Source organism: Myxocyprinus asiaticus, chromosome 16 (assembly GCF_019703515.2).
Source record: "Myxocyprinus asiaticus isolate MX2 ecotype Aquarium Trade chromosome 16, UBuf_Myxa_2, whole genome shotgun sequence".
In the NCBI taxonomy this organism is placed as follows: domain Eukaryota; kingdom Metazoa; phylum Chordata; class Actinopteri; order Cypriniformes; family Catostomidae; genus Myxocyprinus; species Myxocyprinus asiaticus.
In genome coordinates this window covers 31,596,166-31,619,115 of record NC_059359.1, presented here as the reverse complement: position 1 = coordinate 31,619,115, position 22,950 = coordinate 31,596,166, and the positions used below count along the sequence as shown (strand labels likewise).

At 41.3% G+C, this 22,950-nt stretch overlaps 1 protein-coding gene across 1 annotated transcript in view; it reads right to left on the bottom strand.

The window, feature by feature from the left end:
* The window catches only part of LOC127454341 (rap guanine nucleotide exchange factor 5-like), an 84,200-nt gene that overhangs the window by 24,370 nt on the left and 36,880 nt on the right, over positions 1 to 22,950 (bottom strand). The window contains exons 10-11 of the mRNA XM_051721472.1: positions 14,395 to 14,519; positions 13,600 to 13,700 (exon numbers count right to left, since the gene is read on the bottom strand). Of these exons, the coding sequence (XP_051577432.1) occupies positions 13,600 to 13,700; positions 14,395 to 14,519 (226 nt within the window). The remainder of the gene's footprint in view (positions 1 to 13,599; positions 13,701 to 14,394; positions 14,520 to 22,950) is intronic.

Sequence of the window (22,950 nt, the reverse complement as noted above, 5' to 3'; positions counted from 1 at the left end):
TCATTTTCTTTTGCTACCACTAAAACAGGATTATTTTTTCATTATCTGAAAAATGAAGGACTTTGCTGCAGCACCAGGTGCCACTTTTCCTAGAAGAGAACCTCAGAATGCCCCTCTGCCATAAAGAAGTGCCACACCAGCAAAGGATTAGACATGCTTGACTTCCATGGGAAATACAGTTTTTTACTTTATGATAATCCTATGTCTAGCAAACTACTGAACTGACCATGACAAAGAGTGTAGACTGAAAATTTTAATTGTAAATGATTTATTCATCATGGTAGTAGTTGTTGTACTGCTTTTAATTTATACTTATTTAGATGGTTGTTTTTTTTATTATTATTATGGTATTACAGTATTTTTCTGCAATGCCGTAAAGCATGACTTTATTAAAGTAATAAGAATCTAATAAGAATAACCATTAAGAATAATACAATTATTAAAAAATATAAATACATAATAATAAAATGTCCAGACCCATTAGGTTAATAAATTAATTTAGGCTGAAAGTGAAAGTGTATTTATATATTGTCGATGCAAAAAAAATCTTAATGGTCCAAAAAATTGCACTTTTATTTTATTATGAAAATCTATATTTATTTATTTAGGGTTAAATGTGACCTGGGTTTGAGATTGAGTTTCAGAATCAAGTTGCATGTAGATCCTGAGAAGATGCCACATTAAATCATTATGAATACTGAGACATCTGGAAGCTTAACAGATTTCATTCTAAATCTCATTAGATAGGAAGTTGTTTTGCAAACAATTCCAGCAAAATGTGGATGAAAATTGCTAAGATGATGGCAGAACCAATGTTTTGTTTGTTTTTGCACTCAAAGTGAAAAAGTAGGTCTAGCTGTGTTCTCTTTGTACAAGCTCTCTCAAGTTCTTCCTCCTGCACTAGAGGAAACGTCAGACTAAGCTTGACTCGAAAACAAATGTGAAAAAAACTTAGCATTAATGAGCACCTCAATGACAGAGGCAGACACTGGAGGTCAAATAAGCAGCTGGCTGATGCTGTGATGGACAGCTGAGGGATTCTGCAGTTCATGGCTTGCAGGCATATATCTAGTCAGCTGCTTATGATATTGACAGATGCATGCAAGGAAGCAGAGCATGCAGGAAAAAATTTGACTGTTACACTTAATGAGAGGGAATGACAGATGATTGACTTGAGCAACTTCGAAAGTCACAGTTTTAGTTTGCAATTTCTAGATTTTAAAAGACCCCATGAAATCACTTGAACATTGGTATAGTGATATTCTTATTCTAGAGAGAATTTGAATGGACAAAATGTGTAGTGCAACATTATTTAAGAGAATGACTGTTAATTTTTATTGCATTAATCTGCAATAGGTTAATTTGGTCAGCTTTTGGGAAAACACATATGGCTTCAAAGCTAACTGACTCGTTCTGGCGAAGGGAGCGATAGAGCCGTCCCTCTAGCCGAGACGCACAAGGGCTTCTACAGCCCTTATTTTATTGTGCCCAAGAGAGGGGGTAGGCTGCGCCAAATTCTGGATCTGCGTACCTTGAACAGGGCCTTACACAGGCTTCCATTCAAGATGCTGACGCAGAAGCGAATCCTGGCGTCAGAGCAGCATCAGTATTGGTTCGCAGCCATTGACCTGAAGGACGCGTACTTCCTCGACACAGACCGTTTCTTCAGTTTGCCATCGAGGGGCGAGCGTACCAGTACAAGGTCCTCCCCTTCGTTCTGTCCCTGTCCCCTTGCATCTTTACCAAAGTCACAGAGGCTTCCCTGACCCCCCTAAGGGAGAAGGGCATTTGCATCCTCAATTATCTTGACAACTGGCTGATCCTAGCTCACTCGCAAGATCTATTGTGTGTGCACAGGGACCTTGTGCTTCAGCACCTTGACCGACTGGGGCTTCAGGTCAACCGGGAGAAGAGCAAGCTCTCCCCTGTAAAAAGCATATCTTTTCTTGACATGGAGCTGGAACAAGCGAGTGTGCACAGTCAGTGCTGGCCTGCCTGAAATCCTTCAGGCGGAGGACAGTGGTGCCACTAAAACAATTTCAGAGGCTCCTGGGGCATATGGCATCCTCGGCGGCGGTACTTCCCCTCGGGTTGATGCATATGAGACCACATCAGCACTGGCTACAGACTCGAGTCCCAAGGTGGGCATGGCGCCACGGCACCCAGCGTGTGATAATCACAATAGGGTGCCACCACACCTTCAGCCCTTGGTCAGACCTGGCATTTCCCCTCCCTTAGAGCAGGCCTCGAGGCATGTCATTGTCATGAAAGATGCCCCGAATTCATGCTGGGGCGCCGTGTGCAACGGACAGGCAGTGTCAGGGCTCTGGACGGGGCCCCTCCTGCAATGGTATATCAACTGCCTAGAGTTGCTGGCAGTATCGCTGGCCCTGCAGAGGCTTCAGTCATTGATTCAGGGCAAGCATGTGTTGGTCTGGATGGACAACACAGCGACCGTGGCATACATAAACCACCAGGGCAGTGTACGCTCACGTTGCATGTTGCAACTCACCCACTGCCTCCTCCTTTGGAGTCAGCAGACGTTGAAGTCTCTACGAGCCACTCACATCCCGTGTGACCTCAATCGTGCAGCAGATGTGCTCTCGTGACAGGTGACGCTCCGTGGAGAGTGGAGACTCCACCCCCACGTAGTTCAGCTAATTTGGGAGAGATTCAGGGAGGCGCAGGTGGACCTGTTCGCCTCCTGAGAGTCCTCTCATTGCCCTCTTTGGTACTCTCTAACCGAGGCTCCCCTCAGCACAGATGCCTTGGCACACAGCTGGCCTCGGTGTCTGTGCAAGTATGCATTTTCCCCAGTGAGCCTCGTTGCGCAGACATGAAAGACTGCTCGATCATGATAATATCGGAGACCTGGCTCCACTCGGGGTTTCCCGGATGAAGCTATTGCGCAAGCAGGCCACACAGCGCATTGGGCCGACAGGAAGTGTCTCCGGTAAGAGCAAGGGTGGGGGGCTGTGCATCTTCTCTAATAATAAGTGGTGTACAAATACTACCATCACAGACAGACACTGTTCGCCACAATTAGAGTACGTAACCCTGAGATGCTGGTTTTTACCTGCTATGGGAGTTCACGGTTGTTACTGTTATGGCTGTATATATATATCAACAAGCGCCAATACCAAGCTAGCACTGGACATTTTGTTGTTAGCCATTAACAAACTGCAGACTGCTTACCCTGATGGGATTTTTATCATAGCTGGAGATTTTAATCAAGCTAACCTGAAAAATGTACCCCCTAAATTTTACCAATGTGACGTGTCCTATGAGAGGACAGAATGTTTTGGATCATGTTTACAGTAATATGGATAGATGGATACAAAGTCACTACTCTCCCTCACCTGGGTCAGTCCAACCTTCTATCCCTTTATCACCCCTGTATACAAACCTCTCATCAGAAAATAAAGCCATCTGTGAGAACCATAAGGACTTGGCCTGAGGGGGCTTCCACCCAACTTCAGGACCTTTTTGGGCAAACTCATTGGGATTTATTTGCACAACAAAACATAGAAGACTACACATTGACTGTCCTGTCCTACCTACAGTTTTGCATTGATAATGTCACTATTGAGAAACACATTAGATGTTATCCGAACAACAAACCATGGATGACATGAGACATTAAGCTTCAGCTGAGAGACCGTGACTTAGCCTTCAGGTCTGGTAATGATGAGCTGTATAGTTCAGCCAGGTCCAACCTGAAGAGAGGCATTAAGGAGGCAAAAGCAGCTTACAGGCAGAAAATTGAAGGACACTTCAGTAATGGAGACCCACGACGAGTATGGCAAGGTATCCAGCACCTCACAAACTATAAATGCAGTAAAGACCCAATCACCACCAGCAACAGCGACTCATTAGTGGAGGAATTAAACCACTTCTTCGCCTGATTTGAAGTCATGATGGATGAGACCGGGTCTGCACTGCGACCATCTACTGACAGCCTGGCAACTTCTGTCGCCACAGCTGATGTCAGGAAAGTGCTCTGTAGTGTCAATCCCAGGAAGGCCGCCGGCCCGGATGGTATTCCGGGTAGGGCACTCAGAGATTGTGCAGATCAGCTGGTGGAGGTATTTTGCAACATCTTTAACCTCTCCTTGTCAACGTGCACTGTCCCCAATTCCCTCAAGTCTGCCACCATCGTGCCTGTCCCAAAGAAGACAGCTATCAGCAGCCTTAATGATTACAGACCAGTGGCTCTCACTTCCACTGGGATGAAGTGTTTTTAAAGGCTAGTTCTAAGACACATTAAATCAACACCAGTTTGCATATAGAGACAACAGGTCAACAGATGATGTCATCAACACAGCTCTTCACACTGTGATTTGGAGCACCCAGGAACATCTGTGAGGATGCTGTTTGTGGACTTTAGTTCTGCATTTAATACAATCATCCCCAGCATAATGTTAACCAAACTGCTCAACCTGGGTGTCAGTGACTACATATGCATATGGATTAAGGACTTTTTAACAAACCGAACACAGACCATCAGGCTGGGGCTACTCCTCCACTCTGACACTCAGCACTGGAGCTCCACAAGGTTGTGTGCTGAGTCCTCTCCTCTACTCACTCTACACCCACGACTGTACACCAACCCATAGCACAAATTCAATAATTAAGTTTGCAGACGACACCACTGGGGTGGGGCTAATATTAAATGGGGATGAGTCTGCCTATAGGGAGGAGGTTGCTGAACTTTCAGAATGGTGCATAAATAACAACCTGGCACTTAACACCTCCAAGACAAAGGAGCTCATTATTAATTTCAGAAAACAGGAGGAGGAAGCTGCCCCTCTGTACATCAGGGGAGAAATGGTGGAGAGGGTAACCACCTTTACATTTCTCAGCACACACATCTCCCAGGAACTCACATGGATGGTAAACACAACATCTCTGGTGAAGAAGGCACAGCAGCGGCTGTACTTCCTGTAGAAATTGAGGAAAACCAATCTGTCCCAGCAGTTGCTTGTGAACTTTTACCACTGTTCTGTCAAAACCATACTAACTTACGGCATCCTGGTGTGGTATGCTGGTTGCACTGTGGCAAAGAAAAAAGCTCTGCAGGGAGTCATCAACTCAGCACAGAAAATCACCGGATCACAGTTGCCTTCACTTGAGGATATTTACAAAACCAGATGTTTAGGTCGGGCCAGAAACATAATAAAGGAATATTCTCACCCCGGCAACCACCTCTTCATTTTGCTGCCATCTGGAAGGTGCTATCGGTCTCTTAAGACACACACCTCCAGACTCTTGAACAGTTTTTATCCGAGCACCATCAAATAATTAATTCTAATTAATAAGGAGACTACACATTATAAGTTACAGGGTTGTGCAATAATACTACTGCTTTTTATAGTTTTGTATATTTTTATACCCTTTTGTCTTTATTTGTTGTATGTATGTTTTCATGTATGTGTGTACCACTGAGGAGAAGCACTACATTTCATTGTACAGTTGTGCAATGACAATAAAGGTATTCTAATTCTAATTGTGCAAAGTCAGGGAGGATGGGGAGCAAGTCCTGATGGTTGCGCCGTACAGGCCCAACCAGACTTGGTTCTCAGACCTGATGCTCCTGGCAGTAGTCCCTCCCTGGCGTATTCCCCTGAGGTGGGACCTTCTTATTCAGGGGCAGGGCACAATCCGGCACCCGTGGCCAGACCTCTGGAACTTCCACATCTGGCTCCTGGATGGGTGCGAACGGTGATAGACACGATCACTCAGGCCAGAGCCCCCTCCACGAGGTGGCTGAATGATCTGAAGAGGCGTCTTTTCGTGAACTAGTGTTCTTCCCATGGGGAAGATCCACAGAGGTGCACGGTCGGGTCTGTTTCGTCCTTCTTACAGGAGAGGCTGGAGAGACGGCTGTCTCCCTCCACCCTGAAAGTGTATACACGATACACTGGCGGCAGCACGACCTGATCATCAGGTTCCTCAGGGACGCGAGGAGGTTGAATCCTCCTAGACCGCGCACGATTCCCTCTTGGAATCTATCTGTGGTCCTGTCGGCCTTACAGAGAGCCCAATTTGAGCCCCTAGAGGAGGCTGAGCTCAGCATTCTGTCTCTGAAGACGGCCCTCCTGGTAGCGCTCACCTCTATCAAGAGAGTTGGGGACCTGCAGGCACTGCAGGCGCTCTCTGTCACCAGCGAATGCCTGGAGTTTGTGCCGGGATACTCTCACGTGATTTTGAGACCCCGGCCCGGTTACATGCCCAAAATTCCCACCACTCCCTTTCGGGATCAAGTGGTGAACCTGCAAGCGCTCCCTTCAGAGGAGGAAGACCCGACCTTATTGTTGTTGTGTCCAGTTCACGCCCTGCACATCTATCTGGACCGCACGGAAAGCTTTAGATGCTCAGAGCAGCTTTGTCTGTTTTGGAGGACAGCAGAAGGGGAAGGCTGTCTCCAAACAGAGGCTGGCCCATTGGATTGTGGATGCCATATCTTTGGCTTACCAATCGCAAGACCTTCCGTGCCCCATGGGAGTTTGGGCGCACTCCACCAGAGGTGTTGCATCCTCCTGGGCACTGGTGAGTTGCGCCTCTCTAAAAGACATATGCAGAGCAGTGGGTTGGGCTTCACCCAATACATTTGCAAGGTTCTACAACCACCGCATAGAACTGATTTCGGCCCGAGTGTTACTGGGTACCAACAGGTAAAGGTCGGGCAGCCGGTTGGGTGCATCGCTTGCATTAGCGCCTTTCCCCTCTCGAGGTGATAATGTGCGCTGTCTTGTCCATAACAGTTCCCCATAACTGGTGAACACGGGACGCCTTCTCGATTTCTTAAGCACTGTCCAGTGATGAACTTGGCAGAGGAGTAACACCATCAGGCCTGGTACTCATGGTATGTCCCTTTCAGGTGAGCCCATGTACTTGGGCTCAGTGCTCCATACGTGGTGATTCTCCCCTCGGTAATCCCGTATGATGTATTTCCACTGTTCGGTTTCCCTGTCGGTGAACCCTGTGTTTTCTGTCACAGCCACTGTGGCTGCGTACCCTCTCCATAGATTTCGTTCCATATGCGAACTTCCTGGTCAATAAGTCCATGTAAGGTATTCTCCACATGTTAACCTCTCTCCGGTAGGATGTGGTCTCTCCAGGAGAGGGAAGAGCACTTCCCCAGCACTATTCTATCAGGTGCTCGGCGGGAAATTGCTTAATACGGAAATCAGGAAAGGCCACCGCCTGTAGCCTCCTCTGGTAAGTGCTCTCCTCCCACCCTTAACGGGACCAGAGAGGCGCCTTACCTGACACACTGGAAGGTCACGACGTGGTCGAGCACTCACTGTGAGGCATGCAGCAGCTTGTCCGTGTCCACTCCACCATACCTCGTAACATGGTTCAGCGCCTGTGGCGTTTAGTATAGGGAACCCTAGTGTCACTACATCGACACAACGTCGAGTGAGTGACAGATAGCGAACATCTCGGTTACTAATGTAACCTCCGTTCTCTGATGGAGGGAACGAGACGTTGTGTCTCTCCTGCCACAGCGCTGAACCGACCGCTGACATGGCCGGGACTCTCTCTCTCGGCTCCTCAGCACAAATCTGAATGAGTGGTGCACGCCATCTCCATCTCCTTTTATACCCGTATGTCTGGGGCGGAGAGTGGCATGCAAATTCCACTCGCCAATTCTCACTGGCCTTTTCTGAATAAATCAGAGGTGATTGGGGCTCTCAAGAGCGAACCCCTAGTGTCAATACATCGAAACAATGTCTCATTCCCTACATCAGGGAATAGAGGTTACATTAGTAACAGAGACGTTACATTGTAAAATTTCACTTATGACTCTTTCTGCATACACTACATGGTCAAAAGTATGTGGACACCCAAACACCATAACCACATGTGCTTGCTGAACATGTGATTACAAAACCATTGACATTAATAGGGAGTTGGTCCTCCCTTTGCTGCTATGACAGCTTTCACTCTTCTGGGAAGGCTTTCTACTAGATGTTGGAACATGGCTGCAGGGATTTGCTCCCATTCAGACACAAGATCATTGGTGAGGTCAAGCACTAATGTTGGGTGATGTGGTCTGTCTCACAGTCAGTGTTTCAATCCATCCCAAAGGTGTTCAATGTGGCTCAGGTCTGGGCTTTGTGCAGGCCACTGAAGTTCTTTCACACCAGCCTCAGTAAATCATTTCTTTATGGACCTTGTTTTCTGCATAGGACCATTGTGTTCAAAGGGGCTTTTGTACACCCCCATTGTATTTTAAATGTTTGTCAAAGAATATTTCATGGCTGTATGCTTGATTTTACTAACCTGTTGGCAGTACTGGTTGTAATCCAATTACAAATGAATTAGTTACAGTAATATAATTACCTTTTATTTAAAAAAGTAGTGTAATGCATTACCTTTTAAGTTTTTATAATCCGATTACAGTTACTGACTTTCAATTAATTTATTTACTTTTTAGTACATTATAGGGTTATGCTTATTTCTAATATATTATTTATGTAGAATATATAAATTATGGCCCCATAACGAGTCATTGTGAAGGAGAAATGTAAGGTGTTGAGTGTATGACTTGTGTGTAACAATGAACAAGGAAGAAATATAGACATTCTTTTGAATTGTGTTTTAGAAAGTAACTTAAAAGTAAAGTAACTGGTAATGTGATTACTAATTAATTCATTGAAAAAGTAAAGTAATCTGATTACAATTTAAGAGGAAATAATTCATAATTTGTAGTAGATTACTATTTTTTTAGTAACTTACCCAAGACTCCCTGTTGGTGTAATGGGTGTAGCTGAATTAACCAAACCTTTTTATTAGAAGGGGGTGTCACATACTTTTGGTCACGTAGTGTATGTTTGATAATAGAATCATTTTATCCTTGCTGAAAAACAACTTAAACCAGCCTAATATGGGTTGCTGGTCTTATCTGGTTTAAGATGAGGTAGCTGGTCTCCCAGCCTGGACGAACTAGTCTTCAACTGGTCTATTTGGTCTTAGCAGGTGTCCCAGCCTGACCTGTAAACCATCTTTGGAGACCAGCTAAAACCAGCAAACCAGCTTATTTTTTATTTTATTTAGCAAGGATAATCATCCATTGAAACACAGGCACAAAAATAACAAAATGTACGAAACCGCTACTAAGCATATACTATTTTTCTATTTCTCCAACTGTTTATTGCTTTTTGTATTAGCACTGAGAATGCATGCCGGGAGCTTCAACTCTGCAGGGAGATACAGATGGCTGGGTACCTTTTATTTGGCAAAACAATAAAACAACCTCTGCTCTTCATAAACGAATCAATACTTTTACTGCACGCTTCCCTTTGGCTTCATACCTTAAAAAACAAACATTTAAATCCCTTTGTGTGCAGAAGCTGCCTGTCCTGCAGGATGTAAACACGGAATTCATATGGGATCAGCTGATGGACCCGTCAGAAGCTGTATGAAATCAATACTCGCCCCCTAAACTCCAAATACATATGAGGAGTGTGCAAGCATGACAACCCCACATAATACACTGGCAAGCCTCGTACCCCTCGAGACCTGTCCTCTGGGAAACTCGGTCTCTCCTTCTGTCTGTCTGATTCATTCTTTGTTTCTCTAGGTCTTTCTTTCTGTTCACAACAAGAACACACAATACAAACAAATGCACACAAAGCAATTACAGTAAGTATACATGGGTCACCTGGGCAATGCAACTGTGGTGCATCAAAAAACATATTTTGATATAATTTATTATCTGTCACACCATTTCAGCCATAATAGCTTTAAAGTGTGGACAAAACCCTCCCAGCAGAATAGAACTCACCAGGCACTTAGGAGTGAAGCTACTTCTTCTGACAGTTCATAGATCATGTTGGCCTTTTTCTGCCTAATATATCACTGTAAACGCTGACAACACCTACAAATCTTTGGTTTCTTAGTAGGAAGATTTCTTTCAACAGAATGGTGGTAATTATAAGATTACACTTTGTACTTCATACGCACAAAGCTGTTAAAGGAAAAGTTAACCAGAAAATTTAAATCCTTCATATCTTTCAAAACCCATATGTCTTTATTTCCAACGTGGAACACAAAAGGAGTTATTTTGCAGAATCTCCAAGCTGTTCTTTTCTATACAATGAATGTGAATGGTGACCACAGTTATCAAGCAAGATTTTCAAGGCAAGATTTTAAAAGAAAAAAACTCAAATTTCAGTCTGTTCCAAGCAGAAATGTTAAAATGGCCTCAGAAGACTTTGAATATACCCTATAAATTGTATGAACTACTTTTAAGATGCTTTTATGGTGCCTTTGACTGCCTCTGGTCTCACATTCACTTTTATTTAAAGGAAGGGAGCAGTGTGAACATTCTGCCTAATATCTACTTTTGTGTTCCACAGAAGTGAATAAGTCGTACGGGTTTGGAACAACATGAGGGTGGGTAAATGATGACATAATTCAAAATTTTTAGTTAAATGTCCTTTAAAACTCATGTACATAACAAACATACAGTATACACTATATATCCATTCATGATAAATGTTATTTTTTTTTTGTTAATTAGAGTGGTGTCGTGGAACTTACAGCTACTGTAGTATCTGCTCATTCTGTTAAGTAGTTGATGAGAATGCTGTAATTGCACTGAAAGCACATAGAAGAACCACAGCAGTGCAGGATTTGAGCAGACAGATTCTGTGCTCCACACAGAGAGCAGAGCTGAACTGTAGCGATTAGCTATCAATGCCTTTAATGAGGTTAGAACTCACTCCGCTGGACTGCCTCAGCCCTGTACAGGGAGGGGGAACAGCCACAGCAGAGTCAGGCTTTTTTTCAGAGGGGAAAGAACACTCATTCATTCCTCTAATCTAGTCTGAGAGAATTTATATTGAGCTTTATATCTAACACTACGTCTGCAATTCTGAGTAAGAACCAGAGTACATTCATACTACATTCAAAAGGTTTGCACATGTGTGACTTAGTATCTTTGTCCAAAAACAGATTCAAAATATAATTATGAATCCTCTGGATGCTTAATAATCTTGACATTCCACTCCATATCTGACCCAGGAACAACGGCTTTGGGGCTACAGAGATACTCCGTTTCCTTTGGGGAGTCTAAATCAGTAGTTGTACAACAAACACCCCTGCTGGAAAATCAGGAATGGAGTCTTGTAGACTGATTATTTATAACCTATCTTTGTATCCCCAGAAAACATGTCTAAGCATATTGAATGCTTTAGATATTTGCCATATTACCATAATTTTACCTCATGTGGCACAGATCTGACCCCAGTATGGTTTTGCTATGATCATTGAAGAATTTTAGGTTTTCAAATGTTAAATGATTAAAATTTTTAAAGCTGAAATATGTAACTTTTTTGGTGTTAAAATACTTTCTCCTATCCCAGCTTACAATGCAGAGACAGCCATAAGAAAGTAAACACTGCGTCTCTTTGGCACTATGAAAGTTCTTGTTTGTTTTGAGTGACCCATCTCAATAGAGACAATAACATAACTGATAACTGACAATGCATGAGCTGGCATTACAGAGTAGAATTTAAACTTATTCACAGACTTAACATCGGTTCCGGGCAGGTGCAAGACTTCAATAGCACTCGTGGAACAGAAATGAGAGGGGCTTTTACACGAAACGCCATGGTGAGATCAAAATCACTCGTCAGAATGGACCGCAGTCCATAACCACACTGAAGCGAGCATGTTTGGCCGGCTGCAGTTCTGCTACTCTAGCATGTCAAACATGAAGCAGCTGTTTTTGAAGGGAGGTTATTCTGTTCAGACGGCGCATATCCATAACATGCGCCGTTATGGATATGCGCTGTAACATCTTCCATAACATCTTCTCCCTCCATCTGATTATAGACAGGATAACACAACGGCTTGTTCAAAAACAGAAGACAATAAGGAAAACTGAAAACTCCAAGCCAAAGCATAAATTACATTATGCGAAAGTTTCCGGGATTTATGTTTTACCTGTGTTACGTTGTCATGACAATAGAGTTGAAATACTGGATCACTTTAAACAGACTGTAGCATCACTAAATAAGTAACAGGTATGATTTGAATTAATTTCCATATTAAGATTCATATTAAACTATAAAAGGGGAAGGAGAAGTCTACTTAGTTTTTATTATAAAAAAAGTCATTTAAATTCTAGATTATAAATGTGTCTAGGCTACTTTCTTTTTTTTTTTCATAACATAATGCTATGGTTTATTTTTATAAAAAAAACTAAGTGACATTGACCTACTCAATAACAAGCAATTCATGGTCTAACCTGAGGTAATTCTTACAACTGAAAAAAAGTGAAATCAATGGCTTTAAAGCCTGGACCTCTATGATTTATGGACAAAGTTATACATTTTTCACATGTATACAATCTATTCTATTCTAATGCTATTATGGGGGGGGGGGGGGGGGGTGGAAATGGTTTTGTTTGCATTCTGATATTCCAAGAGATGACTTAAATCAACATTTAAAACCTAAAAATCCAATATTTCCATTTGAAACACAACTAAAATGACACGATCTAACATTCTAAAATGTAATGTAAATGTTCATTTATTGTATAGTTATTACTACTAAATTCTTTAAGTTACTTTAATGAACTTATCAAACTAAAACATTTTTTTGTGTTTCTTATTAAATGTGCAATCATGATTATGTTCACGTTTATTAATAATGATAATTTTAGTTGTAGACAGCTAAACGCAGAGCGTGCCATCCATGATGGCAGGGCATTGAAGCAAGCAGGGGAGAATAACTCAGTACCAGCAGGAAAACACACAGGCAGGCACTGGCTAAAAGCAGATCACCACTTTCAGGTCATTAACCACTACAGCACAATGACAAATCCGGGAATCGTACTGCTGTTTGGAACATATGCCACAAAATTTTTGAAATTCACGGCAGGTGACAATGTCGATAGATGTTATTGCTAAACACAGTGCACAGTTTTTTTCTGTTTCACTGACTCAAGATTCAAGCTGCTTATAGTTTTAGAATTTCCACCCTGCAATAAAACATTTTCTTAATCATTCTAAATTGTTGACTTTTCCAGTAAAACTACCTAGGCATCCTTTGAACAAGATAAATTTACTTGAGAAGCAAAATAGTGTGAGATAATAAGACAGAGAATATATCTTGAATTAAATTTATTTGCATTACCCCATTGGCAAACAGTGTTTCTTTTATGGGGTAAGTCAAATAAGCTTAATGCAAGATATATTCTCTGAAAACAAGTCTTTTTAAGAAATGTAATATTGCGTTTTAGTTAAATAGGTCTTGTTTTAAGAATGTTTAGATGTTTTTACTGGACAAAAATATTGTTTATGTAAATTATTTCTGCAGTGCTTATTATTTATCAGACTGAAAGCTGGTTTTGAACAGTCCAGGTACCTAATTCAAATTCGGAATATACTGTAGCTGTTAAAGTCCTACTGTAGCTGAGAGCATGACGATCAAACAAATGAGATCATGTTGATACATAACCCTGTTCCACACCTCTATAGTGAACAAACACTATACACCAACAACAGTAACCACTGATCTGACATGCACACTGTATCATGAGTCATTTATCGGTCACAGCTGAGGTGAAAGTTGGCGGCTCACCTCTCTCTCTGCTCTGCGGGTTCCTCTGTTCTCCGTCCAGCCTCAGGTGGCCCAGTAGGAGCTCCAGAACCTTCTCAGGGGTGGCGGGCACCGCGGCGTACCTACGGGAGACAGAAGAGTCACTGGAGTCCTCCTCTTCGATGGAGGACAGCGAGTGACTGCAGCACCAGCCTTCCTCCTCGCCCTCTTCCTCCGTGCCCTCCTCATCAATGTAACGGAAATACGGCACGTCAAAGGTGGGCACAGTAGCTCGGTCTCCGCTGCTGGTGTCGGAGGACTCGTCCTCATCCTCATCTTCCTCCTGTTCCACTAGAGCAGCCGGCATCAACCTGCCATCCAGGCGCGGGTCCAGGGCCACTGCACGCCTGCTGCCCATATCGGCATTGGCACCGGCTTACCACATTGACCTGGAGGATCAGGGAGTCTGCTGGCTCAGCCCTGCCAGGGGAGAGCTCCGCAACACAGGAAACGGCAGCCTGACACTCCCCGTTCTGCGTTCAGCCTCTGGTTTAGGATCCCTCAGAAGCCAAACGGCTCCACAGGAAAGAGCACACAGCAATGCAGCACATCCTCAAACGTATGTGTATGTGATTGAGCATGAGAGACAATGACTTTGGGGCGATGAGAGATAAAAATAAAGTGACAGGGCTGGACAGATCACAAGCAAGACAGAATGACAGGAGTGAGAAATAGTGTGTGTGAGAGACAGAGAGAGAGAGAGAGAGAGGCAGAGAGAAAGGGTGTGCGCACTCTGAAGCACTGGATGCATGTGAGAGTGAGTGTGTGGCTGCTTACCTCCTGGTTGAAGAGGAGGAGGAGATGAGGGAGGGGGGAGATCTGGGTGACGTTGTCCTCTGAGGAAGCAGCACCTCGTGGGTCCGCTCTCGCTCGCACACACGGACTGCTGCGTCACCGGGGGGCTGCGGGGAGGGGTTAAAATTATCACCAAGGAGATTAATTCCCTGTCCTCTTGTCTCTGTCTCTCTCCCCCTGATTTTCATTACAATACAGTTTTAAATTAAACAGCCCACATCAAACAGCACATTTCAATGGATTTATTTTATCGTGACCCAACACAATGCCTTCTACAGTAGCACTCTTTAGCGCTGGCTGCATTTATATTTTAATGATTTGCTCATTTGAAACGTGAAATAATTTAACTAATTTATGAAGTTCTTATGTAATTTAATTAGTGTTACATATTTAGCCATTAACTGCAATTAAACTATGCTAAAATGTTCTGTGCTTGTTCGTTGAGTGTATATGTATATTTACATGTATATGTATATGTACACTCACTGAACACTTTATTAGGAACACCTGTACACCTACTTTTCATGCGATTATCTAATCAGCCAATCATGTGGCAGCAGTGCAATGGATAAAATCAGGCAGGTACAGGTCAGGAGCTTCAGTTAATGTTCACATCAACCATCAGAATTGGGAAAAATATGATCTAAGTGATTTCAACCGTGACATGATTGTTGGTGCCATAAGGGCTGGTTTGAGTATTTCTGTAATTGCTGATCTCCTGGGATTTTCACACACAACAGTCTTTAGAGTTTAATCAGAATGGCACCAAAAACAAAAAACATCCAGTGAGCGGCAGTTCTGCGGACGGAAACTCCTTGTTGATGAGAGAGGTCAACGGAGAATGGCCAGACTGGTTTGAGCTGACAGAAAGGCTACGGTAACTCAGATAACCACTCTGTACAATTGTAGTAAGCAAAATAGCATCTCAGAATGCACAACATGTCGAACCTTGAGGCGGATGGGCCACAACAGCAGAAGACCATGCCGAGCACATTATTAGGACCATAGTGTTCCTAATAAAGTGCTCAGTGAGTGTTTATATGTACACTGTACATGTATATGTACTATAGGGTCCAAAAGCCAGAGACCACTAGAGCTTGTACATATTTTAGACTTTTCTGATTAAATATAATATTTTTCATGTTAATCCAGCATGATTTGAGAATGTTTCAAAGAGCTTTTTGGAATGCGACTGAATGCTTGGCTGAATGTACAAAGTAGTTAACATGATCAATGTCACAAATTGGCTCATATTTGATAAGTGACCTTGAATTAGTTTATTAAATAATTGCTTAGAGCTTGCAAAACTCTCTGCTCACATTGAAACACACACACACACACACACACACACACACACAGAGAGAGAGAGAGAGAGAGAGAGAGAGAGAGAGAGAGAACAAGCAATAACCGATCCATCTAATTTCAATATGTATTCAGACATAAAGCTCAACCAACATACACAACCACCATTTACTATTTCAGTGACATAAACATCATAACAATCATAGCTGTTGTTGCATACAATGCTATATTCACTGACAATACAGCAGTATAAAACACTTAATTTAGCCTTTACATACCGTAGAGCTCAAATACTGACTAGTGCAGACAAAATAAGCTATGAAAGACCCTCATATAAGAAAAGTGATGACTTCATCTAAATATGAACCCATGTGAATGCTTAAGAAGCAGACAACCTGCTCTGGACTGTGAACTCCAGGTAAGGGTTGGCTTGAACTGTAGTTCAGCTGCCCCTGAATTGGTGTTTTGACTCACTTTTTTGTGTAAATATGGGTGTGTGCATTGCTTGCCTTCTTCCATAATGCTACTGTCAACAGCTTATTGGCCAAGATCTTACTGGCACCCTTCCAAAAACAAGGACCAGTGTAATTTAAAGTGATAGTTCACCAAAAGTCTTGAAAATTGCTCATGCTGCTCTGTTCAATACAATGAAAGTAAAAAAGGACCAGGGCTGTCAAGCTCCAAAAATGACAAAAAGGCATAATAAAAGATATAATAATATATATATATATATATATATATTCTAAGTCTTCTGAAGACATACTATAGCTTTGTGTGAGAAAGGGACTGAAATTAAGTTGTTAATTACTGAATATCTTGCTATGGCTGGCTCTGGTCTTTCATAGCATGGAGGAGAGCAGCACTGACATTCTACAAATCATATCCTTTCATGTTCCACAGAAGAAAAAAAGTTGGGTTTTGAAAGGCATGAGGGTGATTAAACAATGACAGAATACATTTTTTGGGGGTGAACAATTCTTCTGAATTAGCAGTGTAATTAATGGACTGATCATACAGAGTTTGTGTGAGCACGCGCATGTTTTAATGAGCGAATTTTCATGCACTCTGTCCCTGAACCACAGAAAACAGCACATCAGTCAATGTGGTATGTGTGTGTAGCCATAATTAGGCAGACAGACAGGCTGGAAGTGCCAGCACTTTTCTGCTCTAATTGCCCATTGCACTAAAGCATTGAGAGACCTTCAGTGATCTGACACACACACATACACATTGACGAACAAATGCTGCTTATCCACTTGCAAAAATATACATCAAGAATATTAACGTTAAAAAAAAAAGTATTATGAAGACAAAAACAAGCTGTGAAAAAAAAATCGTAACAAAGCTAAAAACTTAAGTTTGCAAAAAGAACAAAAATTAGATAAAACTACAAATGTTAATGAAAACACACTAAAATTACAGATAAAAATGTAGCTGCAAGCAGCAATTGCGGGGCCAAGTGCTCCGACATATGGCATGTACGAAAGTGTCACTGGACATCACTGATTATGACCATGAAAAGCAGCATTGCTCACACAGGAAACAGAAATGATTAGTTCACCTCTCGAGTCTTCTGGTCCGAGTCAGAAGAACGAATGACTTGGACAAGAAGATTCAATCCAGAGGTGAACTAATCAATTCTGTTTTTCATCATTTGTCCTTGGCTGCATTATACATTTTTCCTTATTGGGACTATAATCAAAAGTTTGCGTAAGTAGACGTGTTGGGGGGGATTTGGCTATTGAAAATGTAACATTTTAATTTAATTCTGCTCAAATGAACGAAATGACTTGAATAAAGATTCGTTCATTTTACTCAAAGATTCAAGTCAGTAAAATGATCCGATCTTCCCATCACTAACAGTCACCAAGCTTGCATGGTGAGGTCAAGGTGTGGTCATACGGCAAAGTGTTGCAGAGATACAGCCTCAGGTGCTTTTTGGCGACTTGCCATCAAATTTGTTGGTGCCTTATTCGCGAACCGCTTTGTCTATCGAAAAGCTTTTGATAACATTTTGTCGTGGGTGTCCCTAGATGATACACAACAAATTTCCTTGTGAAAAATCAGACTTACAGCCTAGGAGGAGTTCGAAAACATAGGTTTTCAATTAAATTCAAAATGGCGGAGAGGAAGTATGGCAAACTATGGCAAATTTGGTATCGGCATATTCGGCATGACCGAAGGAATCTTTAGAGACCAGTGACAGGACGACAGGCCAAAATAATCAAATGTTATAATAATTTTTATACATTTCATTATACTTTTGACCACAAGGTGCCACTGGCCCAAAACTTTACAGGTACCCTTAGGGCATAGTGCTGATGATGCATACTGAGTTTCGTAATGGTACACCAAGGTGTTTTTAAAATACAGCATTTTACGACAAAATTCAAAACGATAGACGCCCAAAATGGCCGACATTGAAAAATTGGGTTCGTTCAACTCAGTATGCCCCAAGGAATCTAAAGAGAGCAGCTTCATAATTTTAGGTCAAACTATACAGAAGTTATAAGCAAAAATAGCTATTTATCAGCTATTTATATTTACTCAACTTCGCCATGAGTCAAGGTGTCAGAGAAAAAAAATATTTTGATTCTTGGCCTTATGGTTCAAAAGTTATGAGCATAAACCTAAGTGACATTTTGAATAGTTGGTGGCGCTACAGCCTTGGAGTTAGAGACCCCAAATTTGGTTCAGTTACAATTCAGAGTGTTCTCTATCAGTGTCCCAAATTTCATAGCTTTCCTATGTACATTTCTATGGGCTGCCATAGACTAAAATGGTGGAAGAATAATAAGAAGAACACTAATGAATACAGTAGGTGCCTAAGCACTTTCAGTGCTTGGCCCCTAAATACTTTTGTATTTCAGCTTTTGTATAAACATTGGAAGTAAAAAAAAACATCCAATCAAACATGAAGTGACATGTAAAACAACCAATCACATAATCTTAAAATGTTCTAATAATATCGTGTGTCTTTATAGGCAGATAGTACATTTAGTGGTACTGTGTTACAAGCATTGCTAACTAAAAATAATACAGAAACTAAATCAAACTAAAACTTGTCATTTCCCTGAAACTAAAAATCAAAATATAAAATGAAATAAAAAATAAAAACTAGTGACATTTTCAAAACTATAAAAACTCAGACACACAGAGACACAGAGTGTGTGCTCAGTAATGAGGATGTCACTGAGACAGTCAACACAAACTGCATTAGAAAAGCCACAATCACAGATTCATTTCCCCAGGCAGAACTTTCAGCTTGGATTTGCCCCAGCAAAAGCCCCATTAATGGAAGTGTACTGCAGACAATTCCTGCCTGTGAAATCAAGACTCCAGGGGGGACAAAACTGAGAGCTTAAATAAAGGACTATGGAACATTACACAGCATCAGCTAATACTCTGGCTGGGAGTGAAGTAACTTACTTCTCACTGTTTGAATGCCACTTCCATCAGTTATAATGGCATAGGCACAGGCTAGGGGCAAACCCAGATGAGCAGAGCCCATTAGGTGTAAGAATCGATTTGCATCTTTTCTTTCTCTTAACAGAGGATGGGTAGAGGGATCTTTACATGAAGAACTATCCCAAAGGACATTTCAAAGTATTATTCCATAAAAAAATGTTAACCTCAGGAAACATTCACAGAAAATTAGGACTTGGGCGAACTATCCCTTTAAAAGTTACACTACAATCACACTAAAAGGTCTCTTGCTTGCCTCTGCTACTTTTTGAAGTGACTGCATATGTCATGATTGGGCCTTGCCAACCTGTTCTGTGATTATACAGGGTCTGAAGTAACCATTATTTTAAGATTTATTCGAAAGCTACACATATTTGCATATAAAGTATGGGGGTTAGACGATTTTTCATGCATTTTCTAAGACTAAATGTCAAATTGTCAACCCTTGTTTTATACTTTAACTTCAGATTTGTTTTCACTGTAATGATGACCAGCAACAGCCCTGAACTCACTTAATTCTCTTAATAGTCTGTAGATGTTCTTACTAAGTGGAGGTCTTTCAATACAATGAATGATTGATTCTGTGACCATAGCTGGTTGGCCTGTTGCCCTCCTAGGGAGTTCGACAGCTTCTTCCAGAGCACATGGGACAGAGATAATGCCACATGGATATGGAATTCTAGTCAGGACAAAGTGACAGAGCTTTCAGGCACCCATCTAACACATAAACACATATACAGGTACTTACAGTGTGTACTGACAATGTATGACAATGTTATACATGAGGATTATGTTTTCTGTATACTTTTTTGCATTTTGATTATTCCAAAAACTATTTGTCCAGTGGAGAAATGTCCAGGAAATTTTTTTTTTTTTTTTTGTTATTAAAGGTTTATTGATTCCATATAACACACATATATATATATATATATATATATATATATATATATATATATATATATATATATATATATAAAAGAACATATGGAATCACATTATATTATTTACAACCCTTCCTCCCGAACATTAACCACCCCACCACCCAACACAAACAGATACCCCAGTGGTCAAATACAATTGACAAAGACACAAACAATAAAACAGAAGAAAATATTTAGAAATACATTTTAAGTTCAAAAGTTCAAAGTTCAAAGTTCAAAAACAAAAAGGCTACAACATACACATTTAAAACAACACATCTCCCTAAACTGTCCCTCCCCGAGAGCCCTCCAAAAAGGCCAAATAGCTGCCCCACCTCCTGATGAACATATCCATGTTGCCTAGCCTTCTATATGACAACTCTTCCCAAGCTGCCACCCTGCCCATCTCCTCGTACCACTCACGAAACGAGGTGGCCCCAGCTGACTTCCATCCTGTAAGGATAACCTGTCTGCCCACCAATGTCCAGGAATCTTTAATATATTTTACACTTCTGGGCCACTGTCTTTTATTTATTCATTTATCTCTCTCTCTCTCAGTTTTCCTTTATTACTTTGTGTAAATTTTAGACCTATATGTTGTTTCAAAATTAATAATATGAATAATAATAATAATAACACTGGGAAAAATTATGGAAATTTACAATCAACACAGTAATGCAAGTTTCGCCTTAGTCACTGAAATACAGAGCAGAAGCCTCTAGAACCTTGTTTTTCTAAGTGACAAAATGACAATGTGGTATTTTAAATCATCTCTTGGTCTATTGCAATAACTTGCACAAAGGATTCTATAATTCCAGCTGGAATAAACAAAATATTTGTTTGTCATATGTCCTCATACACAGCTCCTAAGTGCTATAGGGATATACTAGGAAACAGATCTATCCAAACCAAAATCAGAGCATATTCTGTAGATTAAGCATCACCCTTGATTAAATTACATAAGAAATGGTAATTCTCCATTGAAAATACATCCAATCTGTGCCTATAGTAGACTACCTATTGTATCATACTGTTAAAGACAGCATCACACTGTTTAGTTTAAATTCATGTATAACGATCCCCACAAAACCTACTACAACATATAAATGGACTAATAGCAGAAGACAGAAAGCATATAGTTCCACCATCAGCCTTAAGTTTATTCCAGTCTGATTCCAGGCTATGCAAAGCTCCACTTGCGTTTAATAGCAGAGATTACAACACTGTGAGATGGAGAGTGGTGAGTGAAAGCAGAGAGCAAACAAAATGTGTGGTATGCACTTGTAAGAGGGTTTGTAAATCGAAGAGCAGACCTCATCCCTCTGCACATTGTCTTTACTGTCAAACAGGCTTTGTGTCTCACATCGACATGCTAAACAGCAGTCCGCTGTGTTAAGATCTGTTCGTGCCAAGTTTGATGTGAATAAATGTATCAAATATTCCCACCAAAACTATTCACATCGAGTTTATCATAATTCCTAGAAAAAAAAGAAGTTTGAAAATCTGAAGAAATTTACAGCATCAAACTACTAAAAAAGTCAAACTTGATTATGAATTAAAAACAACAGATTAGAGTTCATGGAGATGCACTGTTTCGCTTAAAGACACCATGAAATAACTTGACAGGTGCCTTTTTAATTTCCTGTGTTGACATTTTTAACTATTGAACTAAGAAATTGGGTGGGAAATGTCAAAGGCCTTGTCCATTTTCTTAAAAAGCCAATAGCCTTTAGTTTATGTCATTGCCGTGTTTTGCTACTGAACTATGAAGTCATGAAAAATGGTTTGCTAATTGCTAGTCGGCTGCTGATGGTATTAAAGGAATAGTTCACCCAAAAATGAACATTTGCTGATAATTTACTCATCCTCAGGCCATCCAAGAAGTTTCTTTCTTCATCAAAACAGAATTTAAGATTTTTAGGATTTCATTTCCGGCCTCCTCCTCTAAACAATGCAAGTGAATGTATTTTTTTGATGGTCCAAAATGCATATTTAGGGTGCATCAAAATAATCCACACGACTCCAGTCGACAAATATGAAAGTTCTTCTGAACCCAAACGATTACAAAATAATACTTATATACTTTTTAACTACAAATGTTCGCTTACATACATCTCTGTGACGCGCGCTCATGAGAGGGATGACGTAAGTTCGTTGTTAAGGTCATGCGTCATGTGGAGGAGGAGGCAGGGAGCGCGTCGTTGTTTACAAGAGGAGCAGTGCTGTACAAAAGTTTAATTGTCTTTGCTGTAGATTTGTATTTGTTTAAGTGTATTGTTCAAAATGGTCATTTGGCATGTGTATTCTGGATGCTTCAACCTTCAGAAACCCCAAAGAAAATGCACGCCGGGAAAAATATGAACTTTTCATCGATTGCCTATACATGACCATGAGTGATTGAAGCTCTGGCTTATCGCACTGAACCTGGATATCAGTACACACCTACATTCCCTCAAATATTGGAGGGTGTGCAGTGAACATTTTACCACTGAGGATTTCAGACCATCGAAAGAAACAAAGTCGATATCTGAATTCATTGGCTGTGCCCGTGCTGTTTTTCCAGTGAACTCAGATAAGTGTGAAAACTTTGCATTGTCACGCCTCCCTCGGGCTCTGCACCTCCCTCAGCGCTCCGCTCCTCATCACCCGATTTCTAATTCACCGCTCCTGCACTCAATTCACTCGCTCATCACTGCCTGCATAAATAACTCACCTTCATGCCAATTCACTGTCAAGTCTCACACCAAGGACTCTAGTTTGACCGCGCTGCTCTCACGAAGTGTTTATATAACTGTCTGTATTTGCTCTTGATCTTCGTCGATATCTGTTTAGTGCTTACCCTGCTGTTTCG